This window comes from Pristiophorus japonicus, chromosome 22 (assembly GCF_044704955.1).
Source record: "Pristiophorus japonicus isolate sPriJap1 chromosome 22, sPriJap1.hap1, whole genome shotgun sequence".
NCBI classification, from domain to species: Eukaryota; Metazoa; Chordata; class Chondrichthyes; family Pristiophoridae; genus Pristiophorus; species Pristiophorus japonicus.
Genome location: NC_091998.1, coordinates 54921933 through 54940998, shown reverse-complemented (window position 1 = coordinate 54940998; position 19066 = coordinate 54921933). Strand labels below are relative to the sequence as shown.

Sequence of the window (19066 nt, the reverse complement as noted above, 5' to 3'; positions counted from 1 at the left end):
AGATGATGGCAAGTGGCTAGGTGAGGGCAGAGGTATGGGGTGAGGAGGAGCCCACAGGGAGCAGTGGGAGCTCACAGTGAGAGTGACAGGTCACTGGGGAGCGGGGCGGCAGCTAGTGTGCTCCCCGGGTCCTAGTGCCCACCCTCTCAACTACCAACAACAACCAAAAACTTTTCCTGTCCCTCTCAACTTCTGGAAATACCTCAACACGCAAAAAAAACACCCGCTTATCAAAAGCTGCTTATTAAACAAGGATAGCCAATCGACCCTGACCCGTTCGGTATCTCATTGCAGCCACCCTCCCCCCCCCCCCCCCGCCTTTTCCCAGTGGCCTGCGCCTTTAAGAGGGTTTGCGCCGACGCCCACAGGTAGGTTGGATTTTGGTGTCAGTGGCCACACCGGGAAGTTAAGATGGTGAAGGTTACGGATGCGAATCTCTTCTTCCTCGCTGTGTGGCTGAGCAGAGCCATTGCAGAGACTCCCAGCACAGGCACTGCACCTCCAAGGAGGATAGGTAAAGGAGCATGGGTGGAACATTGCAGCTCAAAGTGAAAGCACAGCCTCGCCCTGCAACCCGAACTCCGGCCACAACTGGTCAAAGTACATGTGGGGAAGGATCTGGCAGGGTTCATGTTCTTTCTCTCTCTCTCAACAGACACTCAGCCTCTGTCCAGAGATAGAAAAATGTTTTAACATTTCAAGTCTAAGATTATTGTCAGAACAGGAAGATATTACAGACGGGACAGTCCATTCGTGTGTCAGCTGTGGCTCAGTGAGTAGTACAGTGGTTAGTGGGCGAGTCAGAAGTTTGTGGGTGGACTTGTGCACAAAAATCGAGGCAGACACTCCCAGGCACATTGTCATTGGTGCCGTCTTTCAGATGAGACGTTAAACCGAGGCTCTGCCTGCACCCTCAAGTGGAGGTAAAAGATCCCAGGGCACTATTTCGAAGAAGAGCAGGTGTCCTGGCCAATACTTATCCTATAACAAAAACAGATTATCTGATCATTAATACATTGCTGTTTGTGGGAGCTTGCTGTGCGCATATCTATCCAATTTAGCACGCCGGTTGTCAATGTTCCCGCTAAGTGTGCGGTTCCTGTAAAGATGCTGCGGCATTTGGGGGAACACCATAGAGGGCTGAAGATGGGACTTGGTCTCTACAAGGATGTTGGTGGTCACTCCGACCAATGCTGTCATGTCAGTAAGATAATGGGACTAAAGGCGGATAAATCCCCTGGACCTGATGGCTTGCATCCTCGGGTCTTAAGAGAAGTAGCGGCAGGGATAGTGGATGCATTGGTTGTAATTTACCAAAATTCCCTGGATTCTGGGAAGGTCCCAGCAGATTGGAAAACTGCAAATGTAACACCCCTACTGAAAAAAGGAGGCAGACAAAAAGCAGGAAACTATAGACCAGTTAGCCAAACATCTGTGGTTGGGAAAATATTGGAGTCCATTATTAAAGAAGCAGTAGCAGGATATTTGGAAAAGCATAATTTGGTCATGCAGAGTCAGCATGGATTTATGAAGGGGAAGTCATGTTTGACAAATTTGCTGGAATTCTTTGAGGATATCCAAACAGGGTGGATAAAGGGGAACCAGTGGATGTGGTGTATTTGGACTTCCAGAAGGCATTTGACAAGATGCCACATAAAAGGTTACTGCACAAGATAAAAGTTCATGGGGTTGGGGGTAATATATTAGCACGGATGGCTAACTAACAGAAAACAGAGAGTCAGGATAAATGGTTCATTCTCGGGGTGCTGCAGGGATCAGTGCTGGGACCCCAACTATTTACAATCTATACTTACAACTTGGAACAAAGGACTGAGTGTAACGTAGCCAAGTTTGCTGAGGATACAAAGGTGGGAGGAAAAGCAATGTGTGAGGAGGACAAAACAAATCTGCAAAAGGACATAGACAGGCTAAGTGAGTGGGCAACAATTTGGCAGATGGAATATAATGTTGGAAAGTGTGAGGTCATGCACTTTGACAGTAAAAAATCAAAGAGCAAGTTCTTATTTAAATTGAGAAAAATTGCAAGTGCTGCAGTACAGCGGGACCTGGAGGTTAGTATGCAGGTACAGCAAGTGACTTGGCCTTTATTGCAAAGGGGATGGAGTATAAAAGCAGGGAAGTCTTGCTACAGTTAGTTAGGGTATTGGTGAGGCCACACCTGGAATACTGAGTACAGTTTTGGTTTCCATATTTACGAAAAGATATATTTGCTTTGGAGGCAGTTCAAAGAAGGTTCACTCGGTTGACCAGAGATGAGAGGGTTGACTTATGAGGAAAGGTTGAGGAGGTTGGGCCTCTACTCATTGGAGTTCAGAAGAATGAGAGGTGATCTTATCGAAACGTATAAGATTATGAGGGAGCTTGACAAGGTGGATGCAGACAGCATGTTTCCACTGATAGGGGAGACTAGAACTAGGGGACATAATCTTAGAATAAGGGGCCGCCCAAACTGAGATGAGGAGGAATTTCTTCTCTCAGAAGGTTGTAAATCTGTAGAATTCGCTACCTCAGAGAAGCCGTGACATTGAATAAATTAACGACAGAAATAGACAACTTCTTAACCAATAAGGGATTAAGGAGTTATGGGGAGCGGACAGGGAAGTGAACACGAGTCCATGATCGGATCAGCCATGATCGTATTAAATGGTGGAGCAGGCTCGAGGGACCGTATGGCCTACTCCTGCTCCTCTTTCTTATGTTCTTAACAGGTAGACGAGTGAGGACGAGGTTAGATAGGTGTTCCCCTCGTGTTGGCTCTCTCACCACCTGCTGCAGGCCCAGTCTGGCAGCTGTGTCCTTCAGGACGCGGTCACTGATGGTATGACCGAGCCACTCTTGGGTATCCAGTGGAATCCGGTTATGCTGATCCCTGTTGTGCTGAATACTTGATTATCCTGATCAAAATCTGCCTTCCAAAATATCAACCTATTTGATGCAATATTGATGCTGATCAATGGGTTCCGTTGCCATGTGCATTGTACTGGTAATTCACCATTGCTGAAAGATTCCACTGTTTTGCCATCAGCCTAAACATGTCGCTCGTAAGACCAGACCCCCTTAAGACCGCTACACATTCTATGCCCCCACAACAAGAACTGTAGTATTTTCTATTCTCTGTGGGTCAGTGGGTATCACTCTCGCCTCTGAGTCAGAAGGTTGTGGGTTCAAGTCCCACTCCAGGAACTTGAGCACATAATTCCAGTGCAGTGCTGAGGGAGCGCTGCACTGTTGGAGGTGCCGTCTTTCAGATGAGACATTAAACCGAGGCCCCGTCTGCCCTCTCAGCTGGGTGTAAAAGATCCCATGGCACTATTTTGAAGAAAAGCAGGGGAGTTATCCCCAGTGTCCTGGCCAATATTTATCCCTCAATCAACATAACAAAAACAGATTATCTGGTCATTATCACAGTGCTGTTTGTGGGAGCTTGCTGTGCGCAAATTGGCTGCCGCGTTTCCCACATTACAACAATGACTACACTCCAAAAGCAGTTAATTGGCTGTAAAGCGCTTTGACATGGTCGTGAAATGCAAATCAATCTTTCTTTTCTTTATTCTCCATGGCTGTCACTGGAGTGACTGATAGTGCCATTGAAAGGATGCAGCGAGTCTCACCTCAGATTGTACTTTTGCCCGCCAGAAGGACGACATTGGTCCAGTGCCCGCCTGTCTGCCGTGTTGCTGGTTCGAACGTGCCAGTTTAGTTGTGGGGGGTGATGCTGGTCTTTGCAAAGATGCTCTGGTGGAGCTGTACAGGTGGGGCCATCCCCTAGGGGAAGGGGCAGCCCGGACGCAATCGGAAGCTGCAACCCCATCAACCACACAAATTGCCAGCTTGTGGCGAAAGCACGGGTTATAAGAATTGAGGCCAATCTGGGAAAGGACGAGGGCACATTTGTTTATTCCTCCTGGCGGTGTCTCAATTTTACTCTTAGCAAATATGGTCTTTTTTGCAAACCCAAAATAGGAATCATTATTTTTGCAATAGGTTGAAAGGTTTTGATAGAGTAGATAGAAATAAACTGTTTAGACTGGCAGGAGGGTCGGTAACCAGAGGACACAGATTTAAGATAAATTGGCAAATAGGACCACAGGGGGAGAATGCTTTTATGCAGCGAGATGTTGTGATCTGGAATGCGCTGCCTGAAAGGGCGGTGGGAACAGATTCAGTCGTGACTTTCAAAAGGAATTGGTTAAATTAGGGTGCACAAACAGAGATTCTGGGGGTATGCGTTGAAGGCGGCAGCACAGGTTGAGAAAGCGGTTAAAAAGACTTACAGGATCTTGGGCTTCATGAATAGAGGTATAGAGTACAAAAGCGTGGAAATTATGCCGAACCTGTATAAAACACTGGTTCAGCCCCCACCTGGAGCACTGTGTCTAATTCTGGGCACCGCACTGTAGGAAGGATGTGAAGGCCTTAGAGAGGGTGCAGAAAAGATTTACGAGAATGATTCCAGGGATGAGGGACTTCAGTCACGTTAATAGACTGGAGAAGCGGGGCTTGTTCTCCTTGGAGCAGAGAAGGTTTGACAGAGGTGTTCAAAATCGTGAGGGATTTGGACAGAGGAGATAGAGAGAAACTGCTCCCATTGGCGGAAGGGTCGAGAACCAGAGGTCATAGATTTAAGGCGATTGGCAGGAGAACCAAAGGCGATATAAGAAAAAACGTTTTTACGCAGTGAGTGGTTAGGACTCTGTCATTCCAATACTTGAAAAGGAAAAGTAGGCAGGGCTTTGGGGAAAGAGCAGGGGGAGTGGAACTAGTTGGATAGCTCTTTCAGAGAGCTGGCACAGGCGCGATGGGCAGAATGGCCTCCTTCTGTGCTGTAAGATTCTGCAATGTATGTTCATGCAGCATGCTACCTGTGCAAACTTTGGTTTGGTTGTGGCAACTTTTAGCCTCTTGTATTTTTTTTCTGCTTAAGTGACTAAAACATCAATATTTGTGCTTCCTCCCCCCCCCCCCCCCGCCCCCCAGCCGTGATCGGGGCAGGGATTGGAGGAGCCTCAGCCGCACATTTCCTGAGACAGCATTTCGGAAAAAGCGTCAAAATCGACGTTTATGAGAGCGAGGCAGTGGGAGGCCGTTTAGCCACGACAAGCATCAGTGGCCAAGAATATGAGATGGGAGGGACGACCATTCACCCTCTTAATCTGCACATGAAAGAATTTGTGAAGATGCTGGGTGAGTTTGCACTGATTTCTGCTTTAACTTTGTCTGTAAAAACTGAACTCAAAAATTGTTTCTTTTTTTCACCTTTTTCAACGTTGCATTTTCTTTTTCAACCCTACCTTTTTTGCCAGCTCTGTCACTTTCATCCGTTCTTTGAACGAGCGATCGTATTAGTCCCACTCCCCCCTGCTCTTTCCTGATAGCCATGTAAATGTTTCCCTTTCAAGTATTTATCCAATTTTCTTGATTATTTTGAACACCTCGAATAAATCTCTCCTTAACCTCTGCTCTAAGAAGATCAATCCCACCTTCAATGAAAGGGTTAAAAGCATGTTCTCTCGTGACGTCCTATTTGATCCTGAGCTGAGCTCCCGATCCCATATCCTCTCCGTCACCAAGACTTCCTAATTCTAACTCAGCAATATCGCCCAGCTCAGCCCATCTGCTGCTGAAACCCTCATCCATACTCTTGTTACCTGCAGATCTGCCTCCTATCTTCCACCCTCCGTAAACTTGAGCTCAACCAAAACTCTGCTGCCCCGTGTCCTAACTCGCACCAAGTCCCGTTCACCCATCACCCCCTGTGCTCGCTGTAACCTCCTCTAGCCCCGCAACCCTCCGAGATCTCTGCGCTCCTTTAATTCTGGCCTCTTGAACATCCCCGATTTTAATCGCTCCACCATTGATGGCCGTGCCTTCAGCTGCCTGGGCCCCAGGCTCTGGAATTCCCTCCCTAAACCTCTCCGCCTCTCTCTCCTCCTTTAAGACACTCCTTAAAACCTAGCTTTTGGTCACCTGTCCTAATATCTCCTTATGTGGCTCGGTGTCAAATTTTGGCTGATAACCCTCCTCTGAAGCACCTTGGGGTGTGTTACTGGGTTAAAGGCGCTACAGAAATGCACTACATAAATGCACATTATTATTCCAACTATAAAATTGATTGCTTCCAAGAGTTTATTTTCATGCCCCTCTCTGTGTGTCAGAATACTGCCCTTGCGTGCCCCGCCTGGATGCAATGACCCCCCCCTGCTGGGTCAGTGTTTGTCCGATGCCAGCCCCTGGCCACCTGCGGTACCTCACTCAGGTCACCATTCTTCACCGGACGTTTCGTCCTGCCATGAGGATATCAGTCCCCGCAAGCTCCTATTCCCAGCTTCCTGCTAAAAATCCCTCGAGTGGAATGCGTAGCAAAGATAAAACAGGTGGTTTCTGATCTCTTTCAAATGTTGCTCATTCTGGGCTCAGAGGGGTGATCTGATAGAGGCCTTTACAATTATGAAAGGGTTCGATAGGGAGACACAGAGAAAATGTTTCCATGTGTGGGGAAATCCAAAAGTAGGAGCCATAAATAATATAGTCACTGATAAATCTAATGGGGGAATTCAGGAGAAACTTCTTTACCCAGAGAGCGGTGAGAATGTGGAACTCGCTGTCACAGGGAAGGGCTAAGGCGAACAGTATCGATGCATTTAAGGGAAAGCTGGATAAACACATGAGGGAGAAAGGAATAGAAGGATATTCCGATAGGGTGAGATGAAGAGGGATGGGAGGAGACTCGTGTGGAGCATAAACACTGGCACAGACTTGTTGGGCCGAATGGTCTGTTTCTGTGCCTTATATTCTCTGGTTTTATCTCTGTAATATATTTGCTTCATGGGTTCTTTGCTTAAGAATTCATAGCAACACATTGCTATTAAGAACTAGTTTAATAACAAAAGGTTTAACAATCACACTGAACATTACCAGTTCACCCACCAGGCTCACAACCACCTGCCCCATCGTGGATCCCCCGAACCCAACTGGCTGGGGTTTTATTGAGTCTTGTGAACATCACGCGATTGGCTAAGCCACTCCCAGCTCAACAGCTCCACAACCGTGTGACCATACTCACCGGGGCATACATTAAAATCTCCCTCTCTTTTCCCAATGTCTGTTGACGCTGAAGGTCTAAAGGAACGCCTGCACCCCGATAACCTGCTGGCAGTGTCTGATGGGGAGGAATTTGTGTTTGAAGAGAGTAACTGGTTTATTGTGAACATCATCAAATTGATCTGGAGATACGGCTTAGACTTCGTGCGCATGAAGATGTGGGTGGAAAGTTACCAGCACAGGTTCATGAAGTAAGTAATGTCGCCATCGAGAGCTTCTTTTTGACACATGCCATCTTTCTCTCTCTCGTTCCTATTGAAAATTTCGGGTGTGCGCTCGACCTCCTCTCACTTTCAGGATTGTATCAACAACAACTTGTATTTACATAGCGCCTTTAACTGAATAAAACGTCAAAGGCACTTCACAGGAACGTAGTCGAACAAAATTTGACACCGAGCCACATAAGGAGACATTAGGGCAGGTGACCAAAAGCTAGATCAAAAAGGTAGGTTTTAAGGAGTGTCTTTGTTGTATATGCAGACGATGGATGTACTCTCTGTGTAGTCACTGTGTGGTTGCATGAGATGGAGACTTGTTTACCTGATGCACTTCAATAAGGTTTACACTGTGTATATACATGCTGGCACCACTAGAGGGTGCAACTGGTGGAGACCGGGGGTTTCCTGTCCTGTATAAAATACTGCACACCATGCTTGTGCCTCACTCTAGAGTTTGGAATAAAGGACCAAGGTCACTAAAGCTTGAGTATAACACATTGCCTCGTGGAGTCATTCATAAGTACATCAAGACATAATAGTCTTAAAGGCGGCGAGAGAAGAGGAAGGGTTTAGGGAGGGAATTCCAGAGCTTGGGGCCCAGGCACCTGAAGGCACGGCCGCCGATGGTGGAGCGATTAAAATCGGGGATGCCTTAACAGGCTAGAATTGGAGGAGCGCAGATATCTCCAAGTTTTCCAGGGCTGGAGGAGATTACAGAGATAAGGAGGGCGAGGCCATGGAGGGATTTGAAAATGAGGATGAGAATTTCAGAATCGAGGCATTGCTTAACCGGGAGCCAATGTAGGCCAGCGAGCACAGGGAGTGATGGGTGAGCGGGACTTGGTACGAGTTAGGACACGGGCAGCCGAGTTATCCTAATCTATTGGCCTGGACTAAAAGGTGTTAAATTATGAGGACAGTTTGCATTGACTAGGCTTGTATTCCCTTGAGTTTAGAAGACTAAGGGGGTGATCTGATTCAGGAGTTTAAGATGATTAAAGGAACTGATAGGATGGATCGAGAGAAACTGTTCCCTCTGGTGGGGAGAGTCCAGAACAAAGGGGGTGTAACCTTAAAATTAGAGCCAGGCCGTAGGAGTGATGTCAGGAAGCACTTCTTCACACAAAGGGCTGTGGAAATCTGGAACTCTCTCCCCCAAAAAGCTATTGCGGCTAGATTAATTCAGAAATCAGAAATTAGATCAATAGATTTTTTGGGGGCAGGGTTAAGGAAAGAAAGCGGGCAGACCTTTATTGGAACAATGTGGGAAGCCGAGTTCAGAGTACGAGTGAGGCAGAAAATTAAAATGGCAAGCAAACTTGAAGCTCGGGGTCACACTTGCGGACTGAACGGAGGTGTTCTGCAAAGCGATCACCGAATCTGCATTTGGTCTCCCCATCGTGAGCAGCGAATACAGTATACTAAATTGAAAGAAAAGAAAGGCTTGGATTTATATAGCGCCTGTCACGACTACCGGACATCTCAAAGTGCTTTACAGCCAATGAAGTACTTTAAAAAAAAAAAAGTGTGGTCACTGTTGTAATGTGGGAAACGCAGCAGCCAAGTTGCGCACTGCAAGCTCCCACAAACAGCAATGTGATAATGACCAAACAATCAGTGTTTTGTGATGTTGGTTGAGGGATAAATATTGGCCAGTACACCGGGGAGAACTCCCCTGCTCTTCTTTGAAATAGTGTCATGGAATCATTTACGTCCACCTGAGAGAGCAGACGGGGCCTCGGTTTAACGTCTCATCCGCAAGACGGCATCTCCGACAGTGCAGCACTCCCTTAGCACAGAACTGGAGTGTCAGCCTAGATCTAGTTATGCTCAAGTCCCTGGAGTGGGACTTGAACCCACAACCTTCTGACTCAAAGGCGGCAGTGATACCCATTGAACCACAACTGACAAGTAAATTGATGTTTCACCTGGAAGGAGTGTTTGGCGTTTCAATGTGTGTGTTTTTTTAATGAATGAGTTTGTTTTCCTTGAGACTTGGTGCTCAGTGGAGGATGAGACATCTCTGCTTCTCGCCTGCAGGATCTATCGGTACCAGGCTCATGGCTACTCCTTCACAACCATGGATAAACTCTTGCACGGACTTGGGGGAGATGAGTTCGTACAGATGACCAAGCATTCGATCGACGAAGCCTTGCAGAAAATCGGCATCGGTCACCGATTCATGGATGAGATGATCACGCCCATCATGAGACTCAATTATGGGCAAAGTGTGAATATCAATGCATTTGTCGGTAGGTGCACTTCACTTTGTTTTACAGTGTTCTTGGGGTATTGGCGTTGCTGGCAAGGCCACGTTTATTGGCCACCCCTCATTGCCCTGCGAAGCTGGGGAGGGTGTGGTGCAGGGGGCCACTTCAGGGGACATCTTTTCACAGTCAGTGCTCCGTTGCCAACGCTCAAATGACCAGATTAGTTGGGTCCAGCTTCGCAATTTGCCACAGTGGGATTTGAACTCGCGACCTCTGGGTTGGTGGTCCGGTACGGTGACCCCTTGGCTCGCACTGAATGTCAAAGCAACCGTTGAGACTTTTCTTTGAAGGTGAAGGGCAACCTGACTGACGAGACCTGATCCCACCTGGATTTTGAGTTCACGCAAGAACACAAGAAATAGGAGCAGGAGTCGGCCATCTGGCCCCTCGAGCCTGCTCCGCCATTCAAAACGATCATGGCTGATCTGATTCTGGCCTCAACTCCACTTCCCAGCCCGCTCCCCAAAACGCTTGACTCCCTCATCATTCAACAATCTGTTTATCTCCACCTTAAATATATTCAATGACCCAGCCTCCACAGCTCTCTGGGGCAGAGAATTCCAAAGATTCACGACCCCCTGAGAGAAGAAATTATTCCTCATTTCCATTTTAAATGGACGACCCCTTATTCTGAGACTATGTCCCCTAGTTCTAGATTCCTCCACGAGGGGAAAGATCCTCTCTGCATCCACCTTGTCGAGCCCTCTCAGAATTTTATAAGTTTCAATAAGATCACCTCTCATTCTTCTAAACTCCAATGAGTACAGGCCCAACCTGCTCAACCTTTCTTCATAAGATAACCCCTTCATCCCAGGAATCAACCTCATGAACCTTCTCTGAACTGCCTCCAATGCAAGTATATCCCTCCTTAACTAAAGAGACCAAAACAGTACGCAGTACTCCAGGTGTGGTCTCACCAATGCCCGGTACATTTGTAGTAGGGCTTCCTTACTTTTATACTCCATTTCCCAGTCACAGGCAAGAGCCTAAGGCCAGAATCGAGGCTGGGGGGGCGTGGGGAGGCCCGACAGGCCTGCTGCAGCGCTAATAGCCACCAGTGGCGGGGCCTTAGGCTGCTTCAAGGCCTCCAGGCCCAATCCGCATCCTGCTGACCCCGCAGAAGGAAGCCACTTACTTTCCTCCTGGCTGGCACCCAAGACCCCGGCCTCTGATCTGAGCGGAGCAGGGTGGCAGGCCGAAGCTGGTTCCTCCTCGGTGCCCTTCCTAATTTTGTGGCCTGCAGGAAATTGAGGCCAAGGCTTTGTCGGGGTCTTCCCACCTTGAGGTGCAAGACCTGTGCCTCACCCCCTGCAGACACAACTGAGCTGTGCCAACCAGTGGCTCAGTGGGTAGCACCCTCGTCTCTGAGTCAGAAGGTCGTGGGTTCAAGCCCTAATCTAGGCCGACACTCCCGGTGCAGCGCTGAGGGGCAGTACTGAAGGAGCGCCGCACTGTCGGAGGGGCAGTACTGAGGGAGTGCTGCACTGTTGGAGGGGCAGTACTGAGGGAGCGCTGCACTGTCGGAGGGGCAGTACTGAAGGAGCGCTGCACTGTCGGAGGGGCAGTACTGAGGGAGTGCTGCACTGTCGGAGGGGCAGTACTGAGGGAGCGCTGCACTGTCGGTGGGGCAGTACTGAGGGAGTGCCGCACAATCGGAGGGTCAGTGCTGAGGGAGCGCCGCACTATCGGAGGTGCCGTCTTTCGGATGGGACGTTAAACCGAGGCCCCTCTCAGGTGGACGTAAAAGATCCCATGGCACTATTTCGAAGAAGAGCAGGGGCGTTATCCCCTGGCCAATATTTATCCCTCAACTAAAATCAACTGATCTGGTCATTATCACATTGCTGTCTGTGGAAACTTGCGGTGCGCAAATTGGCTGCCATGTTTCGCACATTACAACAGTGACTGCACTTCAAAAAGTATCTCATTGGCTGTAAAACGCTTTGGGATGTCCTGAGGTTGTGAAAGGCAAGTTCTTTCTTGTTCGTTCTTCTACCAAGTATGAGATCATGCGTGAAACTAAACGAGACTGAGCCAGGGATCGTTCAGAACTGGTCATTGTTACTCAACCTCTTTCAAGCAACAAGGGCTATGGAAAAGCTGATAAAATGGCACCAAAACAAAAGAAGAAGAGATCATATTAGTGTCTTTGTCTCCCCTACAGGCATGATGTCGCTTGTGAGTGCTGAGTCTGCTCTGTGGACAGTAGAAGGGGGCAACAAACTGGTTTGCTCGGGCTTGCTCTACTCGGCCAAAGCTAACCTCATCAAAGGCAAGGTTACGTCAGTGGAGAGCAAACAGAGGCCTCTACGCAATGGTGAGTCCGCTGATATTGAGGGTCAGTAAATGGCACACTCTGCCACGAACACAGTTGTTGAGATCCAATCTGGCCGGGCTTGGTCCTCCAATGCCTGGTCTTTAAAGGACTGAATGGCATTGCTATCCAGCATGTGATCCTGATTTCAGGACACTCTTGGGAATTCCGATTCCGGATTTACAGTTCTGATCATTGCAGAATTATGATGTTAGTCCGCCTCAGCGCAGTACTGAGGGAGCGCTGCACTGTCGGAGGGGCAGTGCTGAGGGAGCGCTGCACTGTCGGAGGGGCAGTGCTGAGGGAGCGCCGCACTGTCGGAGGGGCAATACTGAGGGAGCGCCGCACTGTCGGAGGGGCAGTACTGAGGGAGCGCCGCACTGTCGGAGGGGCAGTACTGAGGGAGCGCTGCACTGTCGGAGGGGCAGTACTGAGGGAGCGCTGCACTGTTGGAGGGGCGGTACTGAGGGAGCGCCGCACTGTCAGAGGGGCAGTACTGAGGGAGCGCTGCACTGTCGGAGGGGCAGTACTGAGGGAGCTCCGCTGCATTGTCAGAGGGGCAGTACTGAGGGAGCGCTGCACTGTTGGAGGGGCGGTACTGAGGGAGCGCCGCACTGTCAGAGGGGCAGTACTGAGGGAGCGCTGCACTGTCGGAGGGGCAGTACTGAGGGAGCTCCGCTGCATTGTCAGAGGGGCAGTACTGAGGGAACGCCGCACTGTCGGATGAGACGGTAAACCAAGGCATCGTCTTCCCATTCAGGTGGACGTAAAATATCCCATGGCGCTATTTCTAAGAAGAGCAGGATAGTTATCCCCAGTGTTCTGGCCAATATTTATCCCTCAATCAACGTCACTAAAAAACAGGCTATCTGGGCATTATCCATTGCTGTTTGTGGGAGCTTGCTGTGCGCAAATTGGCTGCCGCGTTTCCCACAATACAACAGTGACGACACTACAAAAGTACTTCATTGGCTGTACAGTGCTTTGAGATGTCAGATTATGGGACTAAAGGCAGATAAATCCCCTGGACCTGATGGCTTGCATCCTCGGGTCTTAAGAGAAGTAGCGGCAGGGATTGTGGATGCATTGGTTGTAATTTACCAAAATTCCCTGGATTCTGGGGAGGTCCCAGCATATTGGAAAACTGCAAATGTAACGCCCCTACTTAAAAAAGGACAAAAAGCAGGAAACTATAGACCAGTTAGCCTAACATCTGTGGTTGGGAAAATGTTGGAGTCCATTATGAAAGAAGCAGTAGCAGGACATTTGGAAAAGCATAATTCGATCAGGTAGAGTCAGCATGGATTTATGAAGGGGAAGTCATGTTTTACAAATTTGCTGGAATTCTTTGAGGATGTAACGAACAGGGTGGATAAAGGGGAACCAGTGGATGTGATGTATTTGGACTTCCAGAAGGCATTTGACAAGGTGCCACATAAAAGGTTACTACACAAGATAAAAGTTCACGGGGTTGGGGGTAATATATTACCATGGATAGAGGATTGGCTAACTAAAAGAAAACAGAGAGTCAGGATAAATGGTTCATTCTTGGGTTGGCAACCAGTGACTAGTGGGGTGCCGCAGGGATCAGTACTGGGACCCCAACTATTTACAATCTATATTAACGACTTGGAAGAAGGGACTGAGTGTAATGTAGCCAAGTTTGCTGACAATACAAAGATGGGAGGAAAAGCAATGTGTGAGGAGGACTCAACAAATCTGCAAAAGGACAAAGAAAGGCTAAGTGAGTGGGCAAAAATTTGGCAGATGGAGTATAATGTTGGAAAGTGTGAAATCCTTTGGCAGAAAAAAATCAAAGAGCAAGTTATTATTTAAATGGAGAAAGATTGCAAAGTGCCGCAGTACAGCGGGACCTGGGGGTACTTGTGCATGAAACACAAAAGGATAGTATGCAGGTACAGCAAGTGATTAGGGAGGCCAATGGAATCTTGGCCTTTATTGCAAAAGGGATGGAGTATGAAAGCAGGGAATTCTTGCTATAGTTATACAGGGTATTGGTGAGGCCACACTTGGAATACTGCGTGCAGTTTTGGTTTCCATATTTACAAAATGATACACTTGCTTTGGAGGCAGTTCAAAGAAGGTTCACTAGGTTGATTCCAGGGATGAGGAGGTTGACTTATGAGGAAAGGTTGAGTAGGTTGGGCTTCTACTCATTGGAATTCAGAAGAATGAGAGGTGATCTTATCGATACGTATAAGATTATGAGGGGGCTTGACAAGGTGGATGCAGAGAGGATGTTTCCACTGATGGGGGAGACTGGAACTAGAGGGCACAATCTTAGAATAAGGGGCCGCCCATTTAAAACTGAGATGAGGATAAACTTCTTCTGCGGAAATCTGTGGAACTCGCTGCTTCAGAGAGCTGTGGAAGCTGGAACATTGAATAAATTTAAGACAGAAATAGACAGTTTCTTAAACGATAAGGGGATAAGGGGTTATGGGGAGCGAGCAGGGAAGTGAACCTGAGTCCATGATCGGATCAGCCATGATCTTATTGAATGGCTGAGCTGGCTCGAGGGGCCGTATGGCCGACTCCTGCTCCTATTTCTTATGTTCTTATGTTCTTATGTCAGGTGGTCTAATAAGGCGCTATATAAATCCAAGTCTATCTTTAAACCTCTCCTCGTTTAAGATGCTCCTTAAAACCTACCTCTTTGACCAAGCTTTTGGTTACCTGTCCTAATATCCCCTTCTGTGGCTCGGTGTGAAGCACCTTGGGACGTTTTACTGGGCTGACGTTGCAAGCTTGTGTTGTTATGACAAGACGGAACATCAAATGTCTGGTGTGTTTTGTGCTTTTAAGTTATGAAATACCGCCCTTTATTTTCAGGTGAGGTGGTCACATTCTATGAAGTGAATTACACAGCGGGGCCAGACAGTGGCTATAACATGTATGACATCGTCATTGTGGCCGCACCCTTGCACTCGGGCAAGTCGGAAATCCGATTCCACGATTTGACCCAGCCGATCGGCGGGCAGTACCAACCGATGGTCGTCACCCTGGTGCTGGGCCGTTTAAACACCTCCTACTTTGGTCACCGGGGGCCTTTCCGTCCGACCGCCATCACCACCACCGCCCAATCGGGCAGCTTTATCCTGGGCGCCAGCGTCACGCCGCCCGTGGCGCCAGACGCCCGGCCCCCGAGCCCCGCCCCCGCCCGTGTCTGGAAGGTGCTGTCGCCAGAGCCGCTGGGCGAGGAGCGCCTGAGCCGCCTGTTCCCCACCGGCCACGGGGCCATGCGGGAGGCCCGCTGGCTGGCCTGCCCCCGCTACAGCCCGGCTGACGTGGTGCCGCCCTTCGTCCTCCGCGACCGCCTGTACCACCTCAGCGCCGCCGAATGGGCGGCCAGCACCATGGAGATGGCCGCCATCGCCGCCAAGAATGTCGCCCTCCTCGCCCACCACCGCTGGTTCCAGCGGCTGGACAAGATCGACCCGGACGCCCTGCCGCAGAGACTGAAGACCGAGCTCTGACCTGCGCCTGCAGGAAAAGACACTGCGTTCCGCACAGCCTTTTTACACATCTGCAACGTTTACTACCAGTTACTTGAAATGTTGAGTTCAACACAATTAAATGGAATTACATTGGATTTTACAGCACAGACACAGGCCATTCTGCCCAATTGCTCCATGAATCGTAGACATTTACAGCACAGAAGGAGGCCATTCCAGCCCATCGTGTCTGCGCCGGCCCACCAAGAGCTCTCCAGCCTCATCCCACTTTCCAGCTCTGGGTCCATAGCCCTGTAGGTTACGGCACTTCAGGTGCACATCCAAGTACTTTTTAAATGTGGTGAGGGTTTCTACCTCTATCACCCTTTCAGGCAGTGAGTTCCAGACCCCCACCACCCTCTGGGTGAAAGAATTTCCCCTCAAATACTCTCTAAACCTCCTTTAAATCTATGGTCCCCCCCTGGTTGTTGACCCCTCTGCTAAGGGAAATAGGTCCTTCCTATTCCATGGCCGGTGTTCATGCTCCACACAAGCCTCCTCCCACCCCGCTTCATCTCAGCCTATCAGTATATCATTTCTTCTTCATGTACTTAACTCACTTCCCCTTAAATGCATCTTTGCTAATTAACTGAACTACTCCCCGAGCTCCGCATTCTAATCACTCTTTTCTCACCATTACCAAGTTAAAGGCGCTACATGAATACAGGTTGCTGTTGTTGTCTTGTCTGCCTGTTCAGGTCAGCATTGAAAGTCGCACGGCAACATTTAGAGTAGAGCAGGGAATTCTATTACCCCAGCCAACATTCCGCCCTCAATTAACAATCATAAGAACATAAGAATTAGGACCAGGAGTAGACCATACGGCCTCTCGAGTCATGGCTGATCTTTGTCCTCAACTCCACTTTCCTGCACTGTCCCCATAATCTCCTCATCTCTGTCCTAAATGGCCGACCCCTTATCCTGAGGCTATGCCCACTAGTTCTAGACTCTCCAACCCGGGGGAAACAGCCTCCCTGCATCTCCCCTGTTAATCCCCCTCAGAATCGTGTATGTTTCAATGAGATCGCCTCTCATTCTTCTAAACTCCAGAGAGTATAGGCCCGATCTACTCAATCTTTCCTCGCAGGACAATCCCGCCCCCCCCCCCACCCCCCCGCCCCCCCATCCCTGGAATCAATCTCAGAATTCACCTCACTGCTGTTTGTGGGATTTACTTTGTGCAAGACGATTAGCAGCTCGCCCTTTCTCTAATTAACGATCAGGAGACACTGGGTTGCCTCCGTGTCAACAGACAAAGTGCAACAAATAGAAAACGAAATCAGAATAAACAAAGGAGACTTACTAAATGAAATAACAGTACTCTTATCCATGTCTGCCACACACTGCAGTCCCTGTGGTGTCCACCGGTCGTGGAAAACCCCAAGCGTACAGGCGGACACCGTGTGTCCCTTCTCCAAGACACTGCCAGCTTGCACGCTCAACAATGACTGCAATTCTCTTGAAAAAAGAAGACTGAGGGGTGACCAAATAGAGGTCTTTAAAATGATGAAAGGTTTTGATCGAATGGATAGAGAGAGATTGTTTCCCACATTGCAACAGTGACTACACTTCAAAGATACTTCATTGGCTGGAAAGCGCTTTGAGATGTCCGCTGGTCATGACAGGTGCTACTTAAATCCAAGTCTTTCTTTATTTGTGGGGAAGAGCATGACTATAAGTTAAGACCATTAATATAAGATAGTCACCAAGAAATCCAATAGGGAATTTAGAAGAAAATGTTTTACTCAGAGAGGGGTGAGAATGTGGAACTCGCTGCCACAGGGAGTGGTTGAGGCGAATAGTATCGATGCATTTAAGGGGAGGCTAGACAAGCATATGTGGGAGAAGGGACTAGAGGGTTATGCTGATAGATTTAGATGAGGAAAGACGGGAGGAGGCTCGAGTGGAGCATAATCGCCGGCATGGACTGGTTGGGCCAAATGGCCTGTTTCTGTGCCGTCTATCCTATGCAATCCTGTGTATTTCAGTGCAAGTGAAGTGCTAGGAGCCCCATCTGGGAGACTTGATCAGGTGGTATATAAATGCAAGTCTTTATGGAGTCACAGCATCGTAGACACAGCACAGAAGGAGGCCATTCGGCTCATCGTGCCTGTGCCGGCTCTTGAAAGAGCAGTCGTAGTTAGTCCCAATCCCCCGCTCCTTGTCCGTAACCCTGTAACTTCCTCATCCTCACGTACCTGTCCAAATCCCTTTTAATATTATTGATGGAACCAGCTTCCACCACCATTTCCCCACAACTCTCCGCATGAAAACAATTCTCTTCATCTCTCCGCGAGATCGTTTGCCAATGATTTTGAACCGCTGACCTCTGGTTATTGACCCACTCGCCAGAAGGAGTATTTTTCCCTGTTTACTCTATCAAAACCTCTCATCATCTTGAAAGCCTCTATTAGGTCACCTTTTAACCTTCTCTGTTCCAAGGAGAATAGTGCTAAATGTTCCAACCTCTCCTCACTACTGAAGTCTTTCATCCCTGGTAACATCCTGGTAATCCTCCTCTCTTTCCTGAACATCTTTCCTGAAGTGTGGTGCCCAGAATTGTCCACAGTACTCCAGCTGAGGCATAACCAGTGATTTATAAAGTTCTAGCATGATTTCTTTGCTATTATATTCTAAAAAGTAAAGAGACTTGAGCACAGACATCCATGCCGACACTCCAGGGCAGTGCTGAGGGAGCGCTGCACTGTCGGAGGTGTCGTCTTTTGGATGAGATTTTAAACCGAGGCCTCATCTGCTCTCTCAGGTAGAAGTTAAAGATCCCACAGCCCTGCTTCGAAGAAGAGCAGGGGTATTATCCCCGGTGTCCTGGCCAATATTTATCCTTTAACCGGCATCAATAAAAACACATTATCTGGTCATTATCACATTGCTGTTTGTGGGAGCTTGCTGTGCGGAAATTGGCTGCTGTGTTTCCCACATTACAACAGTGACTACACTCCAAAATGTGCCTCATTGGCTGTAAAGTGCTTTTGGATGTCCTATGGTTGTGAAAGATGCTATAAAAATGAAAGTCTTTTTGTTAATATTCCATTCTTTTACTTATAAGCAATGACTTGGACTTGGGTGTACAGGACACAATTTCACAACTTGCAGATGACATAAAACTTGGAAGTATAGTGAACAGTGAGGAGAATAGTGATAGACTTCAAGAGGTCATAGAGAGGTGTTGTAATGGACGGGCACGTGGCAGATGAAATTTAACGCAGAAAATTGCAAAGTGATACATTTTGGTCGGAAGAACAAGGAGAAGCAATATAAACTAAAGAGTATAATTCTAAAGAGGATGGATGAACAGAGAGACCTGGGGGTATGTGTGCACAAATCATTGAAGGTGGCAGGACAGGTTAAGAAAGCAGTTTAAAATGCGTACGGGATCCTGGGCTTCATAAATAGAAGCATAGAGTACTGAAGCAAGGAAATTATGATGAACCTTTTTATAAAACACTGGTTTGGCCTCAACTGGAGTATTGTGTCCAATTCTGGGCACCGCACTTTGGGAAGGATGTGAAGGCTTTTGAGAGGGTGCAGAAAAGATTTACAAGAATGGGATAAGGGACTTCAGTTATGGGAATAGATGTGGAAAAGCTGGGGTTGTTCTCCTTGGAG

At 48.3% G+C, this 19066-nt stretch overlaps 1 protein-coding gene across 1 annotated transcript; it reads left to right on the top strand.

Moving 5' to 3' along the window:
• Positions 1 to 411: 411 nt before the first annotated feature.
• Positions 412 to 15421, top strand: LOC139234774 (prenylcysteine oxidase 1-like). Its single transcript, XM_070865466.1, has 6 exons — positions 412 to 514; positions 4999 to 5205; positions 7139 to 7313; positions 9381 to 9592; positions 11775 to 11927; positions 14778 to 15421. Exons 1-6 carry the CDS (start codon positions 412 to 414, stop codon positions 15419 to 15421), a joined length of 1494 nt encoding a protein of 497 aa, XP_070721567.1.
• The last annotated feature ends 3645 nt before the right edge of the window (positions 15422 to 19066 follow it).

Bases quoted from the DNA above. Each gene is read 5' to 3' on its own strand.
- LOC139234774 (XM_070865466.1), top strand. From the start codon at position 412: ATGGTGAAGGTTACGGATGCGAATCTCTTCTTCCTCGCTGTGTGGCTG. The intron at 9,593-11,774 runs GTAGGTGCACTT...TCTCCCCTACAG, and splicing joins GAATATCAATGCATTTGTCG to GCATGATGTCGCTTGTGAGT. The intron at 11,928-14,777 runs GTGAGTCCGCTG...CTTTATTTTCAG, and splicing joins ACAGAGGCCTCTACGCAATG to GTGAGGTGGTCACATTCTAT.